Source organism: Marmota flaviventris, chromosome 6 (genome assembly GCF_047511675.1).
Source record: "Marmota flaviventris isolate mMarFla1 chromosome 6, mMarFla1.hap1, whole genome shotgun sequence".
NCBI lineage: Eukaryota > Metazoa > Chordata > Mammalia > Rodentia > Sciuridae > Marmota > Marmota flaviventris.
This window is the reverse complement of record NC_092503.1, coordinates 18,560,642-18,585,568: the sequence shown is the minus strand read 5'-3', so window position 1 is coordinate 18,585,568 and position 24,927 is coordinate 18,560,642. Positions and strand designations below refer to the sequence as shown.

The 24,927-nt window shown below is 34.9% G+C and overlaps 1 protein-coding gene across 4 annotated transcripts in view; it reads left to right on the top strand.

Moving 5' to 3' along the window:
• Stxbp5 (syntaxin binding protein 5) overlaps positions 1–24,927 on the top strand; it is a 172,013-nt gene that overhangs the window by 20,529 nt on the left and 126,557 nt on the right. For all 4 annotated transcript variants that reach the window (XM_071612926.1, XM_027939502.2, XM_027939501.2 and 1 more), the window contains exons 3-4: positions 19,227–19,308; positions 23,589–23,689. In XM_071612926.1, coding sequence (XP_071469027.1) covers positions 19,227–19,308; positions 23,589–23,689 — 183 coding nt within the window. The remainder of the gene's footprint in view (positions 1–19,226; positions 19,309–23,588; positions 23,690–24,927) is intronic.

The window sequence follows — 24,927 nt, the reverse complement described above, 5'->3', positions numbered from 1 at the left end:
TACCCCAAATACAGATTGCAGAATCACATCGGTTACACATCCACATTTTTACATAATGCCCTATTAGTAACTGTTGTATTCTGCTGCCTTTCCTATCCTCTACTATCCCCCCTCCCCTCCCCTCCCATCTTCTCTCTCTACCCCATCTACTGTAATTCATTTGTCTCCTTGTTTATTTTCCCATTCCCCTCACAACCTCTTATATGTAATTTTGTATAACAATGAGGGTCTCCCTTCATTACCATGCAATTTCCCTTTTCTCTCCCTTTCCCTCCCACCTCATGTCTCTGTTTAATGTTAATCTTTTCTTCCTGCTCTTCCTCCCTGCTCTGTTCTTAGTTGCTCTCATTATATCAAAGAAGACATTTGGTATTTGTTTTTTAGGGATTGGCTAGCTTCACTAAGCATAATCTGCTCTAGTGCCATCCATTTCCCTGCAAATTCCATGATTTTGTCATTTTTTAGTGCTGCGTAATACTCCATGGTGTATAAATGCCACATTTTTTTATCCATTCATCTATTGAAGGGCATCTAGGTTGGTTCCACAGTCTAGCAATTGTGAATTGTGCTGCTATGAACATCGATGTGGCAGTATCCCTGTAGTACGCTCTTTTAAGGTCTTCAGGGAATAGTCCGAGAAGGGCAATAGCTGGGTCAAATGGTGGTTTCATTCCCAGCTTTCCCAGGAATCTCCATACTGCTTTCCAAATTGGCCGCACCAGTTTGCAGTCCCACCAGCAATGTACAAGAGTACCCTTTTCCCCACATCCTCGCCAGCACTTGTTGCTGTTTGACTTCATAATGGCTGCCAATCTTACTGGAGTGAGATGGTATCTTAGGGTGGTTTTGATTTGCATTTCTCTGACTGCTAGAGATGGTGAGCATTTTTTCATGTACTTTTTGATTGATTGTATGTCCTCCTCTGAGAAGTGTCTGTTCAGGTCCTTGGCCCATTTGTTTATTGGGTTATTTGTTCTCTTATTGTCTAATTTTTTGAGTTCTTTGTATACTCTGGATATTAGGGATCTATCTGAAGTGTGAGGAGTAAAAATTTATTCCCATGATATAGGCTCCCTATTTACCTCTCTTGTTGTTTCTCTTGCTGAGAAAAAACTTTTCAGTTTAAGTAAGTCCCATTTGTTGATTCTTGTTATTACCTCTTGTGCTATGGGTGTCCTATTAAGGAATTTGGAGCCCGACCCCACAATATGTAGATCGGAGCCAACTTTTTCTTCTATCAGACGCAGAGTCTCTGATCTGATATCTAGCTCCTTGACCCACTTTGAGTTAACTTTTGTGCATGGCGAGAGGAGGGGATTCGGTTTCATTTTGTTGCATATGGATTTCCAGTTTTCCCAACACCATTTGTTGAAGATGCTATCCTTTCTCCATTGCATGCTTTTAGCTCCTTTATCAAATATAAGATAGTTGTAGCTTTGTGAATTAGTCTCTGTGTCCTCTATTCTGTACCATTGGTTCACCCGCCTGTTTTGGTACCAGTACCATGCTGTTTTTGTTACTATTGCTCTGTAATATAGTTTGAAATCTGGTATCGCTATACCGCCTGATTCACACTTCCTGCTTAGAATTGCTTTTGCTATTCTGGGTCTTTTTTTTTTTTTTTCATATGAATTTCATGATTGCTTTCTCTATTTCTACAAGAAATGCCGTTGGGATTTTGATTGGCATTGCATTAAACCTATAGAGAACTTTTGGTAATATCGTCATTTTGATGATGTTAGTTCTGCCTATCCATGAACAGGGTATATTTTTCCATCTTCTAAGATCTTCTACTTCTCTTTTTAGGGTTCTGTAGTTTTCATTGTATAAATCTTTCACCTCTTTTGTTAGGTTGATTCCCAAATATTTTATTTTTTTTGAGGATATTGTGAATGGAGTGTTTTTCCTCATTTCCGTTTCAGAAGTTTTGTCGCTGATATACAGAAATGCCTTTGATTTATGCGTGTTGATTTTATATCCTGCCACTTTGCTGAATTCATTTATTAGTTCTAGTAGTTTCTTTGTAGACCCTTTTGTGTCTGTTAGATATAGTATCATATCGTCTGCAAATAGTGATAATTTAAGTTCTTCTTTTCCTATTTTTATGCCTTTAATTTCTTTCGTCTGTCTAATTGCTCTGGCCAGTGTTTCAAGAACTATATTGAATAGAAGTGGTGATAGAGGGCATCCCTGTCTTGTTCCAGATTTTAGAGGGAATGCCTTCAATTTTTCTCCATTCAGAATGATGCTAGCCTGAGGCTTAGCATAGATAGCTTTTACAATGTCGAGGTAAGTTCCTGTTATCCCTAGTATTTCTAATGTTTTGAACATAAAGGGATGCTGTACTTTGTCGAATGCTTTTTCTGCGTCTATCGAGATGATCATATGGTTCTTATCTTTAAGTCTATTGATGTGGTAAATAACATTTATTGATTTCTGTATATTGAACCAGCCTTGCATCCCAGGGATGAATCCTACTTGATCGTGGTGCACAATTTTTTTGATGTGCCTTTGTATCCCATTTGCCAGAATTTTATTGAGGATTTTTGCATCTAGGTTCATTAGCGATATTGGTCTGTAGTTTTCTTTCTTTGAGGTGTCTTTGTCTGGTTTTGGAATCAGGGTGATGTTGGCCTCATAGAATGAATTTGGCAGAGCTCCCTCTTTTTCTGTTTCCTGAAATAACTTGAAAAGTATTGGTATTAATTCTTCTTTAAAGGTTTTGTAAAACTCTGCTGTATACCCATCCGGTCCTGGGCTTTTCTTGGTTGGTAGTCTTTTGATTGCTTCTTCTATTTCATCCATTGATATTGGTCTGTTTAAGTTGTGAGTATCCTCCTGACTCAGTCTGGGCAAATCATATGACTTAAGGAATTTATCGATGTCTTCACTATCTTCTATTTTATTGGAATATAGGTTTTCAAAATAATTTCTAATTGTCTTCTGTATTTCTGTAGCATCTGTTGTGATATTGCCTTTTTCATCCCATATGTTAGTAATTTGAGTTCTCTCTCTTCTTCTCTTCGTTAGCATGGCTAAGGGCCTGTCGATCTTATTTATTTTTTCGAAGAACCAACTTTTAGTTTTGTTAATTTTTTCAATAGTTTCTTTTGTTTCAATTTCGTTGATTTCCGCTCTGATTTTAATTATTTCTTGCCTTCTGCTACATTTGCTGTTGTTTTGCTCTTCCTTTTCTAGGGCTTTGAGATGAAGTGTGAGCTCATTTATTTGTTGGTTTTTCCTTTTTTTGAGGAATGACCTCCAGGCGATGAATTTCCTTCTTAAAACTGCTTTCATTGGGTCCCATAGATTCCGGTATGTTGTGTCTGTATTTTCATTTATCTCTAAGAATTTTTTGATTTCCTCCTTTATGTCTTCTGTAACCCATTGATCATTCAGTAACATATTGTTCATTTTCCATGTGATGTAGGATTTTTCTTTCCTTCTTTTAGCATTGATTTCCAGTTCCATTCCATTATGATCAGATAAAATGCATGGTATTATCTCCACCCCTTTATATTTACTAAGGGTTGCCCTATGGCATAATATATGGTCTATTTTTGAGAAGGATCCATGTGCTGCTGAGAAAAAAGTATATCCACTTGATGATGGTTGATATATTCTATATATGTCAGTTAAGTCTAGGTTATTGATTGTGATATTGAGTTCTATAGTTTCTTTATTCAACTTTTGTTTGGAGGATCTGTCCAATGGTGAGAGAGGTGTGTTGAAGTCACCCATAATTATTGTGTTGTGGTCTATTTGATTCTTGAACTTGAGGAGAATTTGTTTTATGAACGTCGCAGCACCATTATTTGGTGCATAAATATTGATAATTGTTATGTCTTGTTGGTGAATGGTTCCTTTTAACAGTATATAATGTCCTTCCTTATCCCTTTTGATTAACTTAGTCTTGAAGTCGATTTTATTCGATATGAGGATGGCCACCTCTGCTTGCTTACGAGGACCTTGTGCGTGGTATGTTTTTTCCCAACCTTTCACCTTCAGCCTGTGTATGTCTTTTCCAATCAGATGTGTCTCCTGGAGGCAGCATATTGTTGGATTTGTTTTTTTAATCCATGTTACCAGCCTATGTCGCTTTATTGGAGAGTTTAAGCCATTAACGTTTAGAGTTACTATTGATATATGGTTTGTACTTCCAGCCATGTTTGATTATTTATCTTCTTTTTTTTTTTTTTAATTTAGTTTGTTTCTCCATGATTAGCTTTCCCCCCGCCCTCTGTCTTTACAGAGGCACTTCCCACTGATGGTTTTGGTTATTGTTTTTCATTTCTTCCTCCTGTAGTGTTTTGCTCAAGATGCTTTGCAATGCTGGTTTTCTGGCTGCAAATTCTTTTAGCTTTTGTTTATCATGAAAGATTTTTATTTTGTTGTTGTACCTGAAGCTTAATTTTGCTGGATACAGAATTCTTGGTTGGCATCCATTGTCTTTCAGTATTTTCAATATGTTGTTCCAAGATCTTCTCGCTTTCAGCGTCTGTGATGAAAAATCCGTTGTTAACATTATTGGTTTACCCCTGAATGTAATCTGCCTCCTTTCTCTTGTAGCTTTTAATATTTTCTCTGTGTTCTGTATATTGGATATCTTCATAACAGTGTGTCTTGGCGTTGGTCTACTGTGATTTTGTATGCTCGGTGTCCTGTATGCATCTACAATTTGTATATCTGTTTCCTTTATTATTTCTGGAAAGTTTTCTGTAATTATTTCATTCAGCAGGTTATTCATTCCCTTGGTTTGAATCTCTGTACCTTCCTCTATCCCGATGACTCGTAAGTTTGGTTTTTTTATGTTATCGCATATCTCTTGGATGTTTTTCTTGTGATTTTTTACCAGCCTTTCTGAGTTGGCTAGACTCTTTTCAAGATGATATATTTTGTCTTCATTATCTGACGTTCTGGCTTCTAATTGCTCCACTCTGTTAGTGATACTCTCAATTGAGTTTTTAATTTGGTTTATCGTTTCCTTCATTTCTAGAATTATTGTTTGATTTTTTTTTATAATCTCTATCTCCTGATAAAGATGCTTAACTTCTTCTTTTATCTGTTTATGTAATTCATTTTCAATATGTTCTTTCACTGTTTGGATTTGCTGTTTCATATCCTCTTTAAGGTTCCATTCCATCTGTCTAAGGTATTCCTTGAGATCTGATGACTCTAGGTCCTCCTGAATATTTAGGCTGTCCTTCATTGTTTGTACTCCTTTTCTTCCTTGCTTTTTTATGCTGCTCATGTTACTTCTTGTTCTGCTTGACTGCTGAGTTACTGTTTACTCTTATAAATTTATTTGATGCTTGGGAGGAAAGATATTAGAAGGGAAGAGAAGAAGTCACTAAAGAGAATGAGAGTAGGCAGGTAGAATTCAAGGAAGGGGGAATAAGAAAATTGAAAAGAAATGAAAAGACAAAAGAAAAAAAATAGAAAAGAAAGAAAGAAAGAAAAAAAATTTTTTAAAAAAATAATGATAATAAAAAAGAAGATTAAAATTTAAAAAAATAATAATAATAAAGTAAAAAATTAAAAACATTAAAAAAGTTAAAGAACAACAACAATGAAAGAAAAAGAAAAAAAATAAAATAAATGCAGTCATAGAGTTCGATTAACTTCTCTTCCAGTAGGTGGAGCTGTGCCCACTGGGCCAAGCTTCTCCTCTCAATAGGTGGGAACCAATCACTGTGCAGCAGCTCTTCCTCCCAGACTGGGTGGGTCTCCAATCCTGAGTGCCCAGGGCCTTCTCTTGTGTTTCCTCAAGCCAGGCCCCCCTCACCTGTTACGCTCACCACAATACTGGCTACACGCCAGGTCTGCTGCTCCTGGGAGCCCTGTTTTCATGAACGCCTGGGCACACTCTCCCTGTTTGCCTCCCTCAGACCCTAAGTTTGTAGAGCTTGGGGCTGAGAACCCCCAGCGAATTTGCTTGCCCTCCGGTAGCCACGCCCCTGGTAGCTGGTGCAAGAGACCTCAGTTGTCAGCACTGGTGGGAGCGGTAGCCGGGAGTTCTGTGCCGCGATTCCCTCGGTCTGGCTATTGCGCTCACAGGAGAGCTAGGAGGGGCCCTTATGGGAGAGCTGGGAGGGGCCCTTAAGGTTTCCCTGCTGTGTGGAGAGAAATGGCTAGGGGATTACACACCTGTCGCGCAGGTTTCAATGAAGTTATCTCCTCCGCCCATGACGTCAATTCTCTGCCATGGTGGTATCCCATGCAAATGGTGGCCTTTCGTTCCCTTTGCCGGGTGACCAGTGCAACAGGTGGGTCCTGACTGTCTCTCCCAATCCCCGTTTCAATCCTGTGGCCACTGCCTATGAAGGCTCGGTTGGCTTTTACCTCTGTAAGTTCAGAAGGGCCGACCAGTTATTTCAGCGGGATCGTTAGTGCTGAGTCATGAGAAGCAGGCGAATCGGAGCTTGAATGCAGCCGATCCGGGCTCGGTGTGTGTTCTGAGGGGCCCAGACTGTTCGCCCCAGATCCACGTCAGCTCAGCATTGCCTAGTGATCCTGAGCAAACAGCATTTAGACAGTTTACGACTCCCTATGCCCGCGCAGCTGAAGAGGTCAGAGACTTGATCTCTCCGCGCCCGTCACCATGTTGGATCCTCACCCATTTGTAATGTTTAATCCAATCCTAATTCTCATTTTCTTAGCTACTTGTCTAATGAAATTCATTCATTCAGAAGCTTGAAAGTTTGTTTTTAAATTTTTGTGTGTGTAGTATTCCTTTGTGTATTTTTTGTAATGCTGGCTTAGTAGTCATGGATTCTTCTAGTTTATGCTTTTCTTAGAAGATTGTTATTTCTCCTTTGATTGTGAAGAATAGCTTTGCTAGCTGTAGCAATCTTGGTTGGCAATTATTTTCTTTCAGGGTTTGGAATACATTGTGCCAAGCCCTCCTGACTTTTAGAGTCTTCACTCAGAAATCATAAGTTATTCTGATTGTCATGCCTGTAAATGTGACCTGAAGCTTTCTCCTGAAGCTTTTCAAATTCCATTCATGTTCTGTATATTAGGCATTTTAATTATAATGTGTCATGGAAAAATTCTTGTTTGATCTTTCATATTTGGGGTTCTGAATGCCTCCTATATCTAGATGTCTGTGTCATTCACAAGGGTTTGAAAATGTTTTTGAAATTATTTCACTGAAATGATTATCCATGTCCTTAGCTTGTGTCTTGGATCTCTCTTCAGTGCCAATGATTCTTGTGCTTGATCGCTTAATATTGTCCCAGATTTCTTGTATATTCTTATCATGGTAATTTACTTCCTTTTCTTATTGTTAACTGAGTTTTCAAATTCATATACCTTGTCTTCAGTGCCTAAAATTCTGTCTTCCATGTGATCAAATCTTTTGGTGAGATTTTCAACTGAATTTTTCTTTATTTATTGAGTCTTTATTTTCAGGATTTCTGTTTGGTTCTTTTTTAGAATCTCTCTCTTTATTGAAATACTCTATCATATTCTTCATTTTCTCCCTTCGTTCATTCCTTAGATCTTCTTTTAGTTCATTAGTGATTTTTACCCATCAACTTTCTGAATTCTTTATCAGGTATTTCTGTTACATTCATGTCTACGGGGTCAGCTGTTGGAACTTTGGGGATATCTTATTCCCTTTTTTCTCATGATGAACTTCTCTGATTTTGTCACAATGGCTGATATGATTGATTATCTCTTCTACTATTATACAAGGGACTTTTCAGTGAGCTGCTTTCTTTTTACCAAGTGTTCCAGGCTGAACATATATCAAAGTGCCAGTACTCTCATTCAACATAATCCTGCTGCTGTGTCCAGTTTAGAGCACCATTTTGAAAAAAGAGTCATAATCACCAGTAACTCGGACCATTTCAGAACAAAGCCATAAGCTAATAAAACCTTAGTGAAAATGTTCTCCACAGTTCACTAATCCAAGTAGAAGAGGAGAATAGTGTTCTAGAATAGATTGAGAAATTAAGTATTAAGACATTATTCATCTGGCATTTTAAGCAGGAATTTTAAAATGACTTTTAAAATCTTTGATCAACTGTTCTCTTACTTCTTAGATTCTGGACTGTGGAAAAGTAAATATTTGCTGCTTAGTTCCACTCCACCATCTAGAGACATGTCTCTTAGTTAATAATGAAATTCCACTTCTCTTTTTGATTCTTTCTTAGAATTTTTGTCTGTGCTTATATTGCTCATCTATTCTTTCTGTCTCTTGACTGTGTTTTTCTATAAAGAAGTCTTCACAAGTGTTTCTCAGTCCCTCCTCTTTATCCCACTTTAAATGGATTAGATAGAATGACATTTGAGGGGGCTGGAGTTGCATTCCTTCCTTCCACCTCAAAGACTTGGGCCAACTGGAATTGGGTATTTTTCTTCCTGCAGGTTTGTTAGGCTTAGGTAAAACCCCAGAGGGAGACTTGATAAAATTATGTCTTCTAATGCAGACCTATTCTATGCTATTCTATTCACTTTTCTCTTCTCCTATGCTAAAAGCAGGAGAGGATTTTTCTCCCAATATTCACTGTGATAACTTGCTTTATCTCCTAGAGGTAAAACTCATAAAATTGTCTGGACTGGGAGAGCTGAGGCTGTAGCTCAGTGGTAAAGTGCTTGCCTTGCATGTGTGAGGCACTGGGTTCAATCCTCAGCACCACATAAAAATAAATAAAGATACTATGTGTTCATCTACAACTGAATAAATATTTTTAAAAAAACAGTGTATGGACTGGGTCCTTCTGGAGTTGTGATTTTTCAGCCATGTCTGCTCTGAGCCTCTAGCAATTTATCAATTACAGTGCTACTTTCCTTACCCTGGCACTGCTTTCCACAAAAATTTCTGCTTCTGGGTTTCTGCTTCCCGTAAATTGCGATTCTCTGTTAACCTGTTGGTTCTTCCAACTGTGATGAAGTGGTTTGTTTTGTGACCTCATTTTGCATGTAGCCCTAAGAAGAGTTGTTGATTGTACAGTTTGTTCAGCTTTTTACTTCTTCTTAGGACAGTAATGGCTTCTAAGCTCCTTACCTGCTAGAAGTCTATGTTAATTTTTATTGGTGAAAAAATACATAATATGCAAATAATGTTTTTTTCTTTTTCTTCTTCTCTTTTGTGGTACTAGAGATTGAACCCAGTGGCACTCCACAGTGAGAAACATCCTTGGCCATTAAAAAAATTTTTTTTCTTTTTTAAATTTTGAGACAGTCTTATTAATTGCCTAGGTTGGCCTCAAACTGGTGATTCTCCTGCCTTGTCCTCTCTGGTAGCTAGAATAACAGGCCTGTGCCACCACTCTTGATATTATGGTTTAGAACTAAAAATGTCCCCCAAAGAGCTCATGCGTTAGGCAATGTAGCAGTGTTCAGAGGTGAAAAGTTTTGAGTTAGTAGAACTGTAACCTCATCAGTGGATTAATCCATTTGATGGATTAGTAATTTGAATGGACTACTCAGTGGTAACTGTAGGTAGGTGCAGCATGACAGGAGAAAGTAGGCCACTGGATGTGTGGCCTTCAACTATATCTGTCCGTAGGTACTTCCTCTGTTTGTTTCCTGACTGACATGAACTAAGCAGCTTTCTTCCATCATGCCCTTCCACCATTATATTTTACCTCATCTCAGTCCCATAGCAATGGAGTTGGCTGACTGTGGAATAAAACTCTGATGGAAACCATGAGCCCCAAATAAGCTTTTCTGACTTTTAAGTTGCCGTGGTTAGGTTTTATGGTTACAGGATGAAAAGTTGACTGACATACCCACCTCAAGAAGAGGTTTTAAAACTAATGTTTTTCAAGTAGATGAAAGTATACAATAGGGGTATGATATCTAAATGTTATTTCACAAAGGCTTTGTGTGGCAAGTATTTCAATATAGAAAATGAAATGATCTTCACTTTATTAATCTTTGGCAAACACTAAACCATTGTTTTGAGCATGTTTCTGTTTTGGCAGTTAGTGGGAATCTATTAGAAATTTGAGAATTAAGAGTTTTAAGGAGATGTTAAGGAAATTCATGATTATTTTCTTTGAAGAAAGAAAATCAGAAATTTTATGCATCTCACAGGTGTGTGTGTGTATGTATATGTGTATTAAAGAATGGAGTGCCTCATACATTATAATCATTTGTGGAGCTGAAAGGAAAAACAATACAAAACTGCCAAACATGTAGTTGGATTTCTTCTGTAGAGATTCTGATTCATTGGGTCTGCATAGGGTATGACATCTGCAATTTTTTGTTTTTAAATCTCTATAAATACTTGTAATATAGAACCAGAGCTGAGTAATGCTGGTTTAAGTGTTTTAGTTTGGGTAGTATTATTCCTAGTGAGGCAATTGGTAGATATACATACATTCATTATTGTGTGTATAGAAAGGATGTTATTTGAAAGCAGTTACATCATCTTGAAACCTGTGGTGAGTGAGGAAATATGCTGATGATTTGCTTTGATTCTGTACTGCCTTTGGAGATAGAATTGTGAAACTGTGGTGTGTGGAATATTTGTAAAGAAACAGAGATCCAGGATTGTGTTTTGGTGTTTTCCCTTCCTAGCAATTTATCACTGGCCTGAGAACCAGGAGCAAATGACCATGTAGTCTTATTATGAGGTTGAAAAGTCTAGTCTTTATTTTTTTTTATTTTTTATTAATTTTCAAAAATTGATATATGGCAGCAGAATGCTTTACAATTCATATAGCACATATAGAGCACAGTTTTTCATATCTCTGGTTGTATACAAAGTATATTCACACCAATTTGTGTCTTCATACATTTACTTGGATAATGATGACCATCACATTCCCCCATCATTTCTAACCTCCTGCCCCCTCTCTTCCCCTCACACCCCTCTGGCCTATCTAGAGTTCTTCTATTCCTCCATGCTCACCCTCCCTACCCCACTATGAATCAGCTCCCTTATGGGGGGATTGGCTAACTTCACTTAGCATTATCTTCCCAACTCCATCCATTTACCTGCAGATGCCATGATTTTATTCTCTTTTATTGCTGAGTAATATTCCATTGTGTATTTATGACACATTTTTTTTTATCTATTCATCTATTGAAGGGCATCTAGGTTGGTTCCACAGTTTAGCTATTGTGAGTTGAGCTGCTATAAACATTGATGTGCCTGTGTCCCTGTAGTATACTGTTTTTAAGTCCTTTGGGTATAGGATGAGGAGAGGGACAGCTGGGTCAAATGGTGGTTTCATTCCCAATTTTCCAAGAAATCTCCATACTGCTTTCCATATTGGCTGCACCACTGTGCATTCCACCAGCAGTGTATGAGTGTACCTTTTCCTCCAAATCCTCGCCAATGCTTATTGTTGTTTGTATTCATAATAGCTGCCATTCTGACTGGAGTGAGATGAAATGTTAGTGTGGTTTTGATTTGCATTTCTCTAATTGCTAGTGATGTTGAACATTTTTTCATGTATTTCTTGATTGGTTGTACATCATCTTCTGAGAAGTGTCTCTTTATTGATCGGGTTATTTGGTTTTTTTGGTGTTTAGCTTTTTGGTTCTTTATATACCCTAGAGATTAGTGCTCTATCTGATGTGGGAGGGGTAAAAATTTGCTCCCAAGATGTAGGCTCTCTATTCACCTCACAGATTATTTCTTTGCTGAGAAGAAGCTTTTTAGTTTGAATCTATCTCATTTATTGATTCTTGATTTTAATTCATGTACCACAGGAGTCTTATTAAAGAACTTGGGGTCTAATCCCACATGATGGAGATTAGGGCCTACTTTTTCTTCTCTTAGACACAGTGTCTCTGGTTTTATTCCTAGGTTCTTGATCCATTTTGAGTTGAGTTTTGTACATGGTGAGAGAGAGGGGTTTAATTCCATTTTGTTGCATATGGATTTCCAGTTTTCCCAACACCATTTGTTGAAGAGGCTATCTTTTCTCCAGTGCATGTTCTTGGCCCCTTTGTCTAATATAAGATAATTGTAATTCTGTGGGTTAGTCTCTGTGTCTTCTATACTGTTACATTGGTCTACCAGTCTGTTTTGGTACCAATACCATGCTGTTTTTGTTACTGTTGCTCTGTAGTATAGTTTAAGTTCTGGTATAGTGATGACACCTGCTTTACTCTTCCTGCTAAGGATTGCTTTAGCTATTCTGTTATTTTTCCAGATGAATTTCATGACTGCTTTTTCTATTTCTAGAGCAATTAGATACATGAAAGAAATCAATTAGCACTATTTGCTGATGATATGATTCTATACCTAGAAGACCCAAAAAATTCCACCAGCAAACTTCTAGAACTAGTAAATGAATTCAGCAAAGTATCAGGATATAAAATCAACACCCATAAATCAAAGGCATTTTTATATATCAGTGACAAATCCTCAGAAAGGGAATGGAGGAAAACTAGCCCATTTACAATACCTCAAAAAAAAAAAAAAAGAAAGAAAGAAAAAGAAAAGAAAAACCTTGGGAATCAACTTAACAAAAGAGGTGAAAATCTATACAATGAAAACTACAGATCCCTAAAGAAAGAAACAAAGACGACCTTAGAAGATGGAAAGATCTACCTTGCTCTTGGATAGGCAGAATTAATATTGTCAAAATGACAATACTACCGAAAGCACTGTACAGATTTAATGCAATTCCGATCAAAATCCCAATGGCATTCCTCATAGAAATAGAAAAGTCTAGTCTTAAATTTGTAGGTGATCATAATATTGATTAGATGAAGAAGGCAGATGTTACCAGTTGAGAAAACTATACCACATACAGATTGTTTTGTTTTTACATATCACTTTATGTCTTTTCATTTTTTTCTAGCTACCTGCTGTTTATTGTTTTATTTTTTTAACTGGTTATATTATTTTAATAAGATAATATATGATATATTACCCTTTTGTCAATTTTATTTATTTCTCATAACTGTGGAATTATAGATGAAATCAAACTTTCAGATGCTAAGTGATTTATGTCCACACAAAATAAATGAGAACATTAGTCCTGTTCTAAAGGACATCATCCTCTTTTCACTTAACAAATGATTTTATAGTATTCTTTGATTATATTACAGTGATATTTCTATTTTTACTTTCTAATTTAAAAATAATCCCGTGGCTAAATTTCTTTAAGACTTATGCCATTAAAAGTAATCTCTCTCTCTCTCTCTCTCTCTCTCTCTCTCCCCCTGTCTATATATATGTGTACACACACACACACACATATTTTTTTTTTCACTGACCTTTTATTTGCAGAGTAGTAAGGGTGTTCAGAGTAGCAACACCTTGAAGGCTTACTAGAATATTTAAACAGGCATAAAGCATCCTATTTGCTAAAAGTGTAAGAATGTACTAAAAGGAACAGTAACACAGGTAACTGTTGTTTCTGATGGATTAAAATTGTGCTCTTGGGTTTGTCCTCTGTTGTAACAGGAGGGAACAATTTGCCCTTAAAAATCCTTGGTTTCGAAACAGAATATCTTTTCTAAGTTACCCTCACAGAATAATACTGTAGAATAATTTATTACTCACTTGAGAGTTCATGGAAAGTATAGTCATCCTTATGCTTCAGACTTTACAGGGTAAAAATGTGTATTTTCAGAAACTGCATAGAAGTTCTCTGGTTGATTTTTATTTTAATATACTAGAATCTTCTCTTCCTATGTTGAAAAAAATTGAATATGTCACTTCAGTAGAGATTAGGATAATGCCATTGCTTTCATTTCCTCTTTTTTAGTTGACAGGAACTGATGAAAAGATATTCTTGAATATCTTTAAATCTTTATAAATCTTAATAATTTACTAAGTATATACTATACCACTCTTGATATTATTACATTCTGCAGAAAAGTAGAGGTTGTCAAAATATGTATGTCATCCATTTTCATAACACATAGTGGTAGTGACAGCAGTGAAAATTTGCCCAGGAGCTGTACTTTCAGAACCTATTACTGCCTGGTCCCTTTGCCTGCTTCCTTTTAGTACTCTTTGATTCTACCTTGCTGACAGTATAGTATAAATCCCAGAAGCTAGGATGAGCAATAAGAGGAACTAGTACTATGACTGTAATAGCAATCCAACAAATGATTGGAAGGTAAAATGAATGGGCTAGAAAAATAGACTAGATAGAAGCATGTGTTTAGAAAAGATCATTCATTCATAAATATTTATTGAGTCTTTTCTAGGCTTTTGGGGTATAAAGAGAGCTCATTACTATGTTCCTATTACTTGAGATTGTCCTAGAAGCTCACTAGCCTATAGGCTGGATCTTAGTGGATAAGCTATTCAGTCTTTCACCATTAAGTATGATGTTATCTTAGCTGTGACTTTTTCATAGATGTCCTTTGTTACATTGAAGAAGTTTTCTTCTATTCCTGGTTCTATTGAGTGGTTTATCATGAAAAATGATTGATTTTTGTCTATAAATTTTTATGCCCATTGAAATGACAATGTGATTTTTGTCCTTTATTCTACTAACATAGTATATTTCATTAATTCTGCAAGCTTTTTTCTCTCCCCCACCATCTCTCTCTCTAACATATTGTATTATCTTTAGTAAGATGGTGTTTGATATACTAAACTTTTTTTTTATGCAGGGAATTGAATCCAGGACTTCATAAATACTAAGTATGTATTCCACCACTGAACTAAACCCAAGACTCCATTTGTTTGTTTGCTGCTTTATTGCTCTCACATGGCTCTAGTCTCTAAATATTTAGACATGAAGCATATGCAAGAAGGTAGTTTGGGGCTGGTGCTGTGGCTCATCGGTAGAGCACTCGTCTCCCATGCTTGAGGCCCTAGGTTTGATCCTCAGCACCACATAAATAAAATAAAGGTATTGTGTCCACCTACAAGTAAAAAAAAAAAAAAAAAAAAAAAAAAAGATGGTAGTTTCAAAATTAGAACTAAAATTGAAATATAGAATTTCATTTTACTTACCCTAATGGGACACATTGATTTGTTATTAAAATTAATATTTAATATTAGACCCTGAGCTAATATGAAAAATGAGTGTATTGTATTTTTTGATTGGAATATTGTGTACCATTCATATGAGCTTCACAGTATAATAATGAAATACATAAGCCGTTTACCTTAGAAAAAGTTTATTTAGCTCATGATTCTAAATTTTCCAGTCCAAGTTCAGATGGCCACATTTCCATGGGCCTCTCTGCTGGATGGCAATAGCAGGGAGTATGTGACTGATCAGACCTCTCATAAGCCAGAAAGCAAAAGAAAGACTGAGAGACAAAGGTCCCACTGTCCCTTTAACGGCATGACCCCAGCTACCTAAGGATAACCATTTACTTGGTTTACTTGTTACTAAAAGTTACATTTGGTCCAACTTTATAGTATTAGAACAATCTGAGTTTTTTAGCTACTCATATGTAAAATATGGATAATAAATCTCTTCTATGTTCATTCTCCCAGTTTTAAGACGACTTACAGTAAGGTAGGAAGTGACAAATTTACATGTGAAATTCAGCTCTTAACATATATTTTTGTATGATAAAGCTTGGTGATTTACACAGTAGGTTCTGAAATTAGATTATCTGGGGTCAGTTATCTTAACTAACATACAAATTACCTTGGGCAGTTTACTTATTGTACCTGACTCTTCTTAATTATTAAAAACAACTTGTCACAGAAGTACCGTTGTGAAGTAATACATCCATAGTTATTGACACCTAGCGAATGTTTCATAAATCTCAATGATGATAATGGATGATGGATATAAGAATATCCTAGTTGCTCCTTTATCACTCCCTTCCTAACCAGTCACCCAGCCAACATCATAACAGCAACAACAATAGTCAATTTAGGCAATTGGATACATGTTTATTTTTAAATTGATGTATAGTTCTATAAGTAAACAAGCTTTTTGTTTCTGCTCATCAATGTTGTATACTTCTTCCTGATAGTTCCTACTTAATTTCTAGTTTCATTGTGCGTTTTACTTCTATAATTATTTCCCCCTATTGTTTATGTGTCTCAATTAACTAACCTTAACATTCAAAGTCTCTGCTCCCAGTATATTTTAACTTTGGCTTCTGCATCTCCTCTTCATAAGTGTGACTGTTATCAATGGTGCTTTTTTGGACAAGGACCATGAATGTAACTGTGCAAGAAGTATCTGCCATATGACATGGGTCAGATAAATTAACTGGTTCTTCCCAGAAACAAAGATGACTAACAAGATTAGGTAGATATCATAGCTCTGGATAGGCAAGCAGTAGAAAAATTGAGGACACAAAGTTATCTTACGATGATGGTACCATTTTGAAAAAATTATATTGGAATTCAGAGTTATAAGGTGAGACAGTGTACTAAGATAAGATTTATTGTTAGCTTTGCCTTATAGTTGATTCATACATGTATAAAAAGTATATATCAGAATAATATTTCTCCATTTAACAAATATATTTATACCATTACTCAATATGTACTCGTCTTTTGATTCATCTTCATTTTAATGTAAAAAATTTTGCTTTTTCATTTAATTGTAAAGAATATAGCCATGATATATGGGAATAATATACCAAGCAGATCTTTTTTATAGTTTTTGGCCATTTTCCAATAAGAATTTTAACTCTCAGAGATGTTAGTATTAGGAAGATCCACATGTATCAGAAGCAGTAATCACCATAGGTGTGAAAGGATGTGAATGTTTGTTTCTGTGGCATGCTGTTTGGTGATCTGATATTCAAAATTGACATTTTCTTATAATGGCACCTTCACTGTAAAATAACATTTAGTTTTAGGTTATATAAAGAACTTGTTATTTAATATTTGTTATTTCAATAAATAACAAATTAGTTTGCTATTAGATTAATGAGTCTCATCTTTACTTCACAGATTACAACGTTGAAAGTTACAATAATTCTCATTATATTACAGCAGATAATGGCAGAACTGGCATATGAACTGACTTGAAATTAGAGATCTTCCATTCTCACTGTGTCTCAGATGTTACTGCGGCACCTAAAATAAATAAATAAGCAAATTAACTAAATAACTGACCTACCCACCCAGGCATCTTCTCTGGCAATACGTTTGCAGTGGTTCTAGAATTCTAACATGATAACAAGATTGAGAACTCTGTACTCTATAGTTTGTGTTTTTCCATGCTAAAATTTCCCATCATAACTGTAGATGATTGAGAAGGAATAACATTTTTTATGAATGCTGAACTTGAATTTCACAGCCAATATCTTTTAAGATATGTTTAAACAATTAAGCTAGAAATAATTTTTTTCCACTTATACAGGATGATTTTTTTCTATATTTTTATGGATGCACTATAGTTCTACATAATGGTGGGATTTATTGTTACATATTCATACATGCATTCAACATAACCATATAATACGGCCAATATCATCCCTGAGTATTTTCCCTTTCCTTACACTTCTCCTGCTCCATGATTCCTTTCCTCTACTCTACTGATCTCCCTTCAGTTTTTGTTAGATCCCTGCTCCACTTTTTTTTTTTCCTTTTCCTCTCTAGCTTTCACATATGCAAGAAACATATGGCACTTGAACACCTTACTTTGGCTTATTTCCCTTTCTGTAAAGCTCTCAATTTCCGTCCATTTTCCTGCAAGTGACACTTTCATTTTTCTTTATGACTAAAAAGAACATTGTGTATATATTCCACATTTTCTTTTATCTATTCATCCACTAATGGACACCAAGTCTGGATCCAAATAAACTGGAAATCTTAAATCTGGGTAGTTAGAGCTGTTTTATTCAAGAGAAACAACTCTGAATCCATACTCAAAGGAAAGGTCATGGGCTAACATCAGAAGATTAGTAAAGTGATATATATTTTGTGATAATATTAAGATGAATATATTTTTTATGATTCTCCATAGTAGCTCACAATTTTTACATTAGTTTTCCTGGTCTGCTCAGAAAAAATTTAACTAGATTCATGTAAAAAGAATTTTAAAATATAGTCATTGATGCAAAAATAATTTAGCTGAAAAGATTAGAATTAGTCTCACTGTAATGATCTGTCTTGTCACTTGAGAAAAGAAATGTGTGAACAGGCATGTAGACATTTCTCTTGACTTTTGATGTGATTTGCATAGTGCCAATACTAGCAATTTGAAATCTGGTTTCTGTAGTTGCATTTGTACTGGTGTGTCAAACACTATTACAATTATCAATACTGCTAATAACAGTAATTCTAGGTTTTGAGTATAAGCTAAGCATACTCAAATCAGTCTGTAAAGTTATGAAATAGAAGTTAATTGTATAAAATAGAAAAAAACCCTACTGAAAATAAATATTACCTAGGAAAATGTCTAGAAATCAAATGGGAGAAGCACAAATTGAACCTATGCTACAATTTAATTTTTTATTAAGCCCTAGCTTAATAAAATGTCTGTATTCCTGGATTTGAGTTTATAGAGAGAGTTATAATTTTATTAAATCCCACCAAAGTTTTTTATTTTGGTTACTATTAGTATTTATTAAGTAGTGAAAATTGGATTAGTGTATTAACATGTTAAAATGATCAAGATTATGAAGGTGAAATGTATTTAACTGAACACAGGGGATTCTATTGAGTGTACAGCCTTTTTTGTTCCATTTTAGTGATTAGCATACCTATTATGAATGTAGGGCTAGGGGTACATCTCAGTGGTAGAGTTTGTCCTTAACATGACAGTGACCCTAGGTTTGAGCTCCAGCACTGGGGGGAAAAAAGTGAACACCTTGGAACCATGTTGCATATTCACATTCCTTTTCTTTTACTTTGTAGTTGTGTGACTTGGGTCAAGTTATGTAATTTCTCTGTACTTCAGTTTACTTATCATAGGGAATATTAATATATTCTTCCATGGGTTATGAGGATTAAAATATTTAATATTATGAAACATGTTTATAATAATGGGTGGCACATAAAAAAATGTTATATAAATGTTTTCTGTTATATGAAAATTTTAAAAGGAAAAAAAAAGATTTTGGGCCAGAGTAAAATATTTTAACTATTTATTGTTTTTCCATATTGCTGAATTTAATACTTCATTTTTTTCCTAGAAGGATCTATTTTCTTATTTCTTTCAGAACTGTAATCTCTGAGACTTCTGATTATCGACAGAAACTAATTAATGTGTAGTAAACCTAACTCTAAATCTCCACCTCAGTAAGTGCCCTATATTATTAAATATCAGGTTATCAAAATACTTATTAGTTTGTTATAACTTATCAATTTCTCTAAAGAAAAAAGGCCACATATATCAAAAACTCCTTAATGGAATTTATGATAGCTTTGGTCGTCCGGGAGTAGAATGTTATTGCCAACATGACAGTGGAGCTGCTGTAATTCAGCTCCAGTTCCTGATTAATGAGGTCAGTGAATTATCTTAATCATTCCTTTTTATATTTGAAATTGAGCTACATCTGGTCTTTCAGTTTTTTTGTATGCATTCACATTTAAATATTTGAACAAAAATTAATTTATTGTGGGTTGGAGGTAACTGTAATTTAGTTTTAGTCATCATTGTGGAGAGTTGCATGATATATTTCTCAAAATAGAGTTGCAAACAGAATGGAATAAGGTTAAAATTTTTTTTGGTACTAGATGCTGCATTTAATTTTATTTCAGGGATATTTAAAGTTGTATAACAAAGTCTATATTAAAAATTAATAAAATAAGAATCCTGTTATAAGTAACAGAATTCCTTTAATGGATTACTTTGACCTTTTGTTTCTTTCTTTTCTTTTTTTTTTTTTTTTTTTTTTGTGGTGTTGGGGATTGAACCCAGAGCCTCGCACATGCTAGGCAGTGTTCTCCTGATCTGCATCCCCAGCCCTAATGAATTGCTTAGAAATACTACCAGGAAGAAGCCAATTTTCATTTTAAAGTGGATATTGCTTCAAGTTGTGCTGCTTATTTGTTGAAGTAATTGATAATCCCCTTCTTTTTGAATTTACTATATAGAAAGAGATAGAGTAAACAACATTTTATTAGCTCAGGAAACGCTGTGCTTGCAGATTTTAGAACAACATGAGCAGCTCTGAGAATAGATCTTCACTGTAAGTGGCAACAGGCAAGGAAAGATGGTCGTAGAAGGAAAGAAGAGAAATTTCTCCGGAAAGGGCTCTGATGAACTCCTTAGATTTGAGGATAGTTTGTGAACATTGTTTTTCCCCCAAATCCTTAAGATACATTGAATAAATTTGTAATGTATAGGAAAATACATATCTAAACACCTCTGGATTTTGATGAATATTCATGTCAGAATTTAAGAAAGGTTTTCATGGAAGTAAAATTCTAAAGATGACAAAAAATTAAGTAAAACTATCATACTAATAATTTGTAATTGTGTAATTTTTTTAGGGTCTGAGTGTTATAGATAAGACAATGCTTTCTAGTAAAAGGAGAGTGTGTACTTTATGTATGTCAGATAGCTTTCCAATTGTCATATTATAGCAGTAGGACCTACATAAAAGAGTTACCCCTCAGAATTTAGAAGGTGGAAAGGCCTGGGAGATATGGTTTGAAGTATATCTTATTTTGACAGCTATTTTAATCATTCCGAATTGGATGAAAAACTCTTATTTTAAATGGGGAGACTTTAAGATTTCTCATAATAACATAAAGGATTGGGATTGCAAATCTTTTGAAATTAATATAAAAGGATCTAACTCTTCCTTGACTTACATAGCCCAATCTTAGAAACAGGTCAGGGGCAATGTGGGGTTTAAAGACATACACACTTACAAGGAGAAACCTGGGACTGGTTGGTACACCAAACTCTGATAGAAGAACAAAGACCCAGAGCTAGTATAGCAGATTTTTTTTTATAGGTTTTATCATCAAAAGGTTATTTGTGGGAATGTTTCTGCAAAGCAGACAGACTTGAATGTCGCGGCTCTTGTGGTTATCTTGTTATGCTCAGAATTTTCTTTCACTGATGACAGGTGTCTGAGCTCAAAGTTAAGACTGATGTAGTTCTGTGCCTTTGCACAGAGCTTCCTCAGGCAGGGCATCACTATAGCAACTAGGCAATCTTATCCTGCAACTTTGTGCAAAAATTCCCAGCACAAGCACAGCCATAGCCACAGCCACAAGGCAGTCAGAGACCATGATATAAGTCACCACTTTCTGCATCTCCCCCTTTTTTATTTTTTAAACGTAAACTATGCATGTCTACTCTGAAGTACTGGAACTAGAACTTGTCCGACAAGCTTATAGCTGACCACGAGAAAACAACACAGAATAAAGAGCAAGGAAACAAGTCCTAAGAGATACCATGCAGTATGTTTTAGCATGTTTTAATAATTGAAACCATTCAAATCATCTAACAGCTTTTTGTGTAAAACTGGTGGAGGATAACACAGGAATCTTACTTTTTTGCATGACTTGGATGTAACGGTGTAGTTGTAAAAGATATAAATTCACATTGTTATGATTCCAAATTCACAATAGATGCATCTTTATCTTTTCCCAATCCCATTAGGAGATATAGTATGGAACAGGTGTTAGTTACACAAATAAACTAATAAACGACACGGCATCATAATTGTTGTATGACCTTAAGACTTTGTATCTGACCAGGACTACTACAATAGCCTCTAAGGCATTCACCTTAGCTTCAAGTTTATTATCAATTGTCTTTTGATCCTGGAGGTCTCTTGAAATATTTTGTGCCAAAGCATTGGTGATGGGGAGTGCTATCTACCCCATTTCCCTTTTTTTTTTTAATTAAATATAATCTACTACTTGTCCTTTGTCTTGGTCTTATTCTTCCCTCTGAGTAAGGGAACCCTTACTGCTGTAAGGGGAAATGGGCAATGACATGTCTGGCTCTTTCAGGCTGAGAGGGGGCGACATGGGGCAAGCAGTTTGGGTTTCCCTTTTAGGAATGTTTTGGGTCAGTCGAAGGGTCTGTGGTAAAAGTCTGGTTTGGAAAGAACAGGTTGTAAAGTCATCTGGGAGGTGAGTGCTTCTATCAGAGAAACAAGAAGACATGAGTATTGGAATGAGATTAATACAAAATAAATGAATATGACCATGAAAATAAGGACTAGCAGGTTTTTTTTACAAGAGTAAAAACATTTTTAGTTTGTATAATAGCTATGAACCAAGAAACATAATTTTTGCAATTCCAGACCTTTAATTAGCTATATATTATATTTCCTCCTTATTTTAAAATCACAGTAATCCTTATAAAAATGCCTATTTCTTTAATTTACTTCAAATGAACTTGAGTGGTTATCCTAACATGGAATAAGGTGAGAGGCAGAGTTTTTTAACTCAAGTGAGGTGGCCTCTTGATAAATCTTAGGTAAGGTGTTTTATTTCTGAAACTGATCCTTATTTCTTCCTGAAATATTATTTTACAACATTTTCATATATCATTTCCTGGGCCTATATGAATCAGTTAACATAATTTCACATTAAACTGAAACATGAATCAAACAGGCTAAGAGAGCTTTTAACCCCATTTGTGGAAAAGTGGCAAAATTTCTTCATATCCCATATTGTCAACCTTTAAATAAACCAGTCTCTCCTTATTGTCTTCCAAAAATGTATTAAAGTGCCCATCCCAAAGTAAAGAGTAACACAAAATTTTACAACTTATGACAGATTATTTTTATCTAATTACAGAACATCAAATGACATAAATAAAAATTTAAGTTTGCAAAAGACCAGTGTTACAGACAACTTTAGATGTAGAACAACAGCATGGTAAAGTGTTCTCCTAAACCTTCTATTTAAAGACTTGTATTCTTGGGGGACATGAATACATCTAATATAAAAGAAACCAGTAGTAGCTTCACAATTACACCAGTCTACTTATATTAACCAAGTTTAACTTTTAAGAAAAATTTAGAATCCATAGTGTAGTATAATAACCTAAAGTGATAGTTGTTTGTAACTAGAGTTATACAAACCTTAATCCCTTTAACATTTGTTACCCTAAATAATAAAACCCAACAAACAAGAAATTATCTTTTTTTCCCATAAATTTTTTATTTATATATGACAGCAGAATGCATTACAATTCTTATTACACATGTAGAGCACAATTTTTCATATTTGGTTGTATACAAAGTATATTCACAACAATTCGTGTCCTTATACATGTACTTTGGATAATAATGATAATGACATTCCACCATCATTTATAACCCCACGCCCCCTCCCTCCCTTTCCAGCAACTCTACCCTATCTAGAGTTTATCTATTCCTCCCATGTTCCCTTCTCCCTATCCCATTATGAATCAGCCTCTTTATATCAGAGAAAACATTTGACATTTTATATTATATTTTGCTGTTAGTCCAGAAAATATTTATTGTAGTCACCAACTAATTTATATTCCAATCTCTAATTTTAAATAGCTAAGTCTTAATCATGTATCCTACTATATACTACTACTACACTTTTGTTTCATAAGATATTAAGTTAAACTTGAAGGTATTGAGGTTCAATCATTAAATGACATCCACACACATGTATGTATACTCCAACATCTGCTGTTTAGAATTTGGTGAGGTAAATGTTTCTTAGAAGCAAATGTTTTGAAGTTTAAGAATGAGATATTTTTTAGAAAATGTTTGGTTGCATTAATGTTTATAAGATGTATTTATGTATAAAATATGCCTTTTTTTTTTTTTTTAAGGGAGCTCTTGTGAGTGTCTTGGCTGATGACACCTTACACTTATGGAATTTACGTCAGAAAAGGCCTGCCATACTACATTCACTTAAATTTTGTCGGGAAAGGTGAGTATACTCTCATTAAGTATATAGGACATTTGCTATTCTGTTTTGATGCATTTTCTTTGAATTTTACTTTTTGATCTTTTTTGTGATGAACTTTATGAATAATCTAAAAACTAATTAATAAACTTAAAAGGATATACAATGAAAGAAAGATTGCTTCCTTTCCAGATCTGTCTTCCTTCCTAGAAACAAGCATATAAATTTCTTTTGTGTCCCTCTAAAAATACTTACTCTGTATAAAAGCAAAAACCTGTCTGTGACTCTTTTTTTTTTCATGACAGAGAAGCCATTACAGTATTCCTTTAGCTTGTTTTGTTTATAACATTATCCAATAGATCCACTTATACTACCACATTTAAATCTTTTGTAGTCTGATTTTTAGTTGTCTGTTGACCTTTATTTTATTTTTGATTTATTTATATGTGGTGCTGAGAGTCAAACTCAGTGCCTCACACATGCCGTGCAAGCGCTCTACCCCTGAAACACAACCCCAACCCAATTTTGTAATCATTTTTTTATAACTATGTACTATTCTGTTGTATAGATAATTTATTTATTCAGTTTTCATCAGTGGACATCAGATGATCATTTCCAGTTGAGTTTGCTTTATTTTGATATTATGTTAAACATATTTCTTTATTCATATGTACAAATATATCAGCTAAATTTTTAGAAGAATACGAGTTTGGTCAAAGAAATTTGTTCTAATATAACTTATGAACTTTGGGCATTGATTAAAAGACTTTTTTCATGAGCAAGCACACATGAAGACAACTTTGAGGCAGTGAAGCCAAAGTTCGGGTATTTGTGGTCAGATTTCGTTTCTGTTCTTACTAACAGTCAATGAAAGTGGTTGCGTGTTTAAGCTCTTTATTGCTAGCATTCAAATGCAATCTGGGCCTACATGACAGCACACACTGGTTAATTCAATCAAATACCTATTCAATTTAAAAGGGAAAATAGTTAGATGGAAATACAGTAAAATGTGGAATTTCTAAAACATGTTTGGAGGACTTTCGATTAATCAATTTTATAGGTCAGATTTTATAGGTGTTCCCTGCCTCTTTATGCTTTTGGAAATTTAGGAAGTCAGGGAAATATGACCTATAAAATTATAAGTGATAAACCAAATGTATATCATCCTAATGTCTGATACAAATTGAATCCATTTACTATTTTACAACTGCCAAAGATAACTTTTCCAACCAACTATCTTTCATCTTTCCAACTATATATTT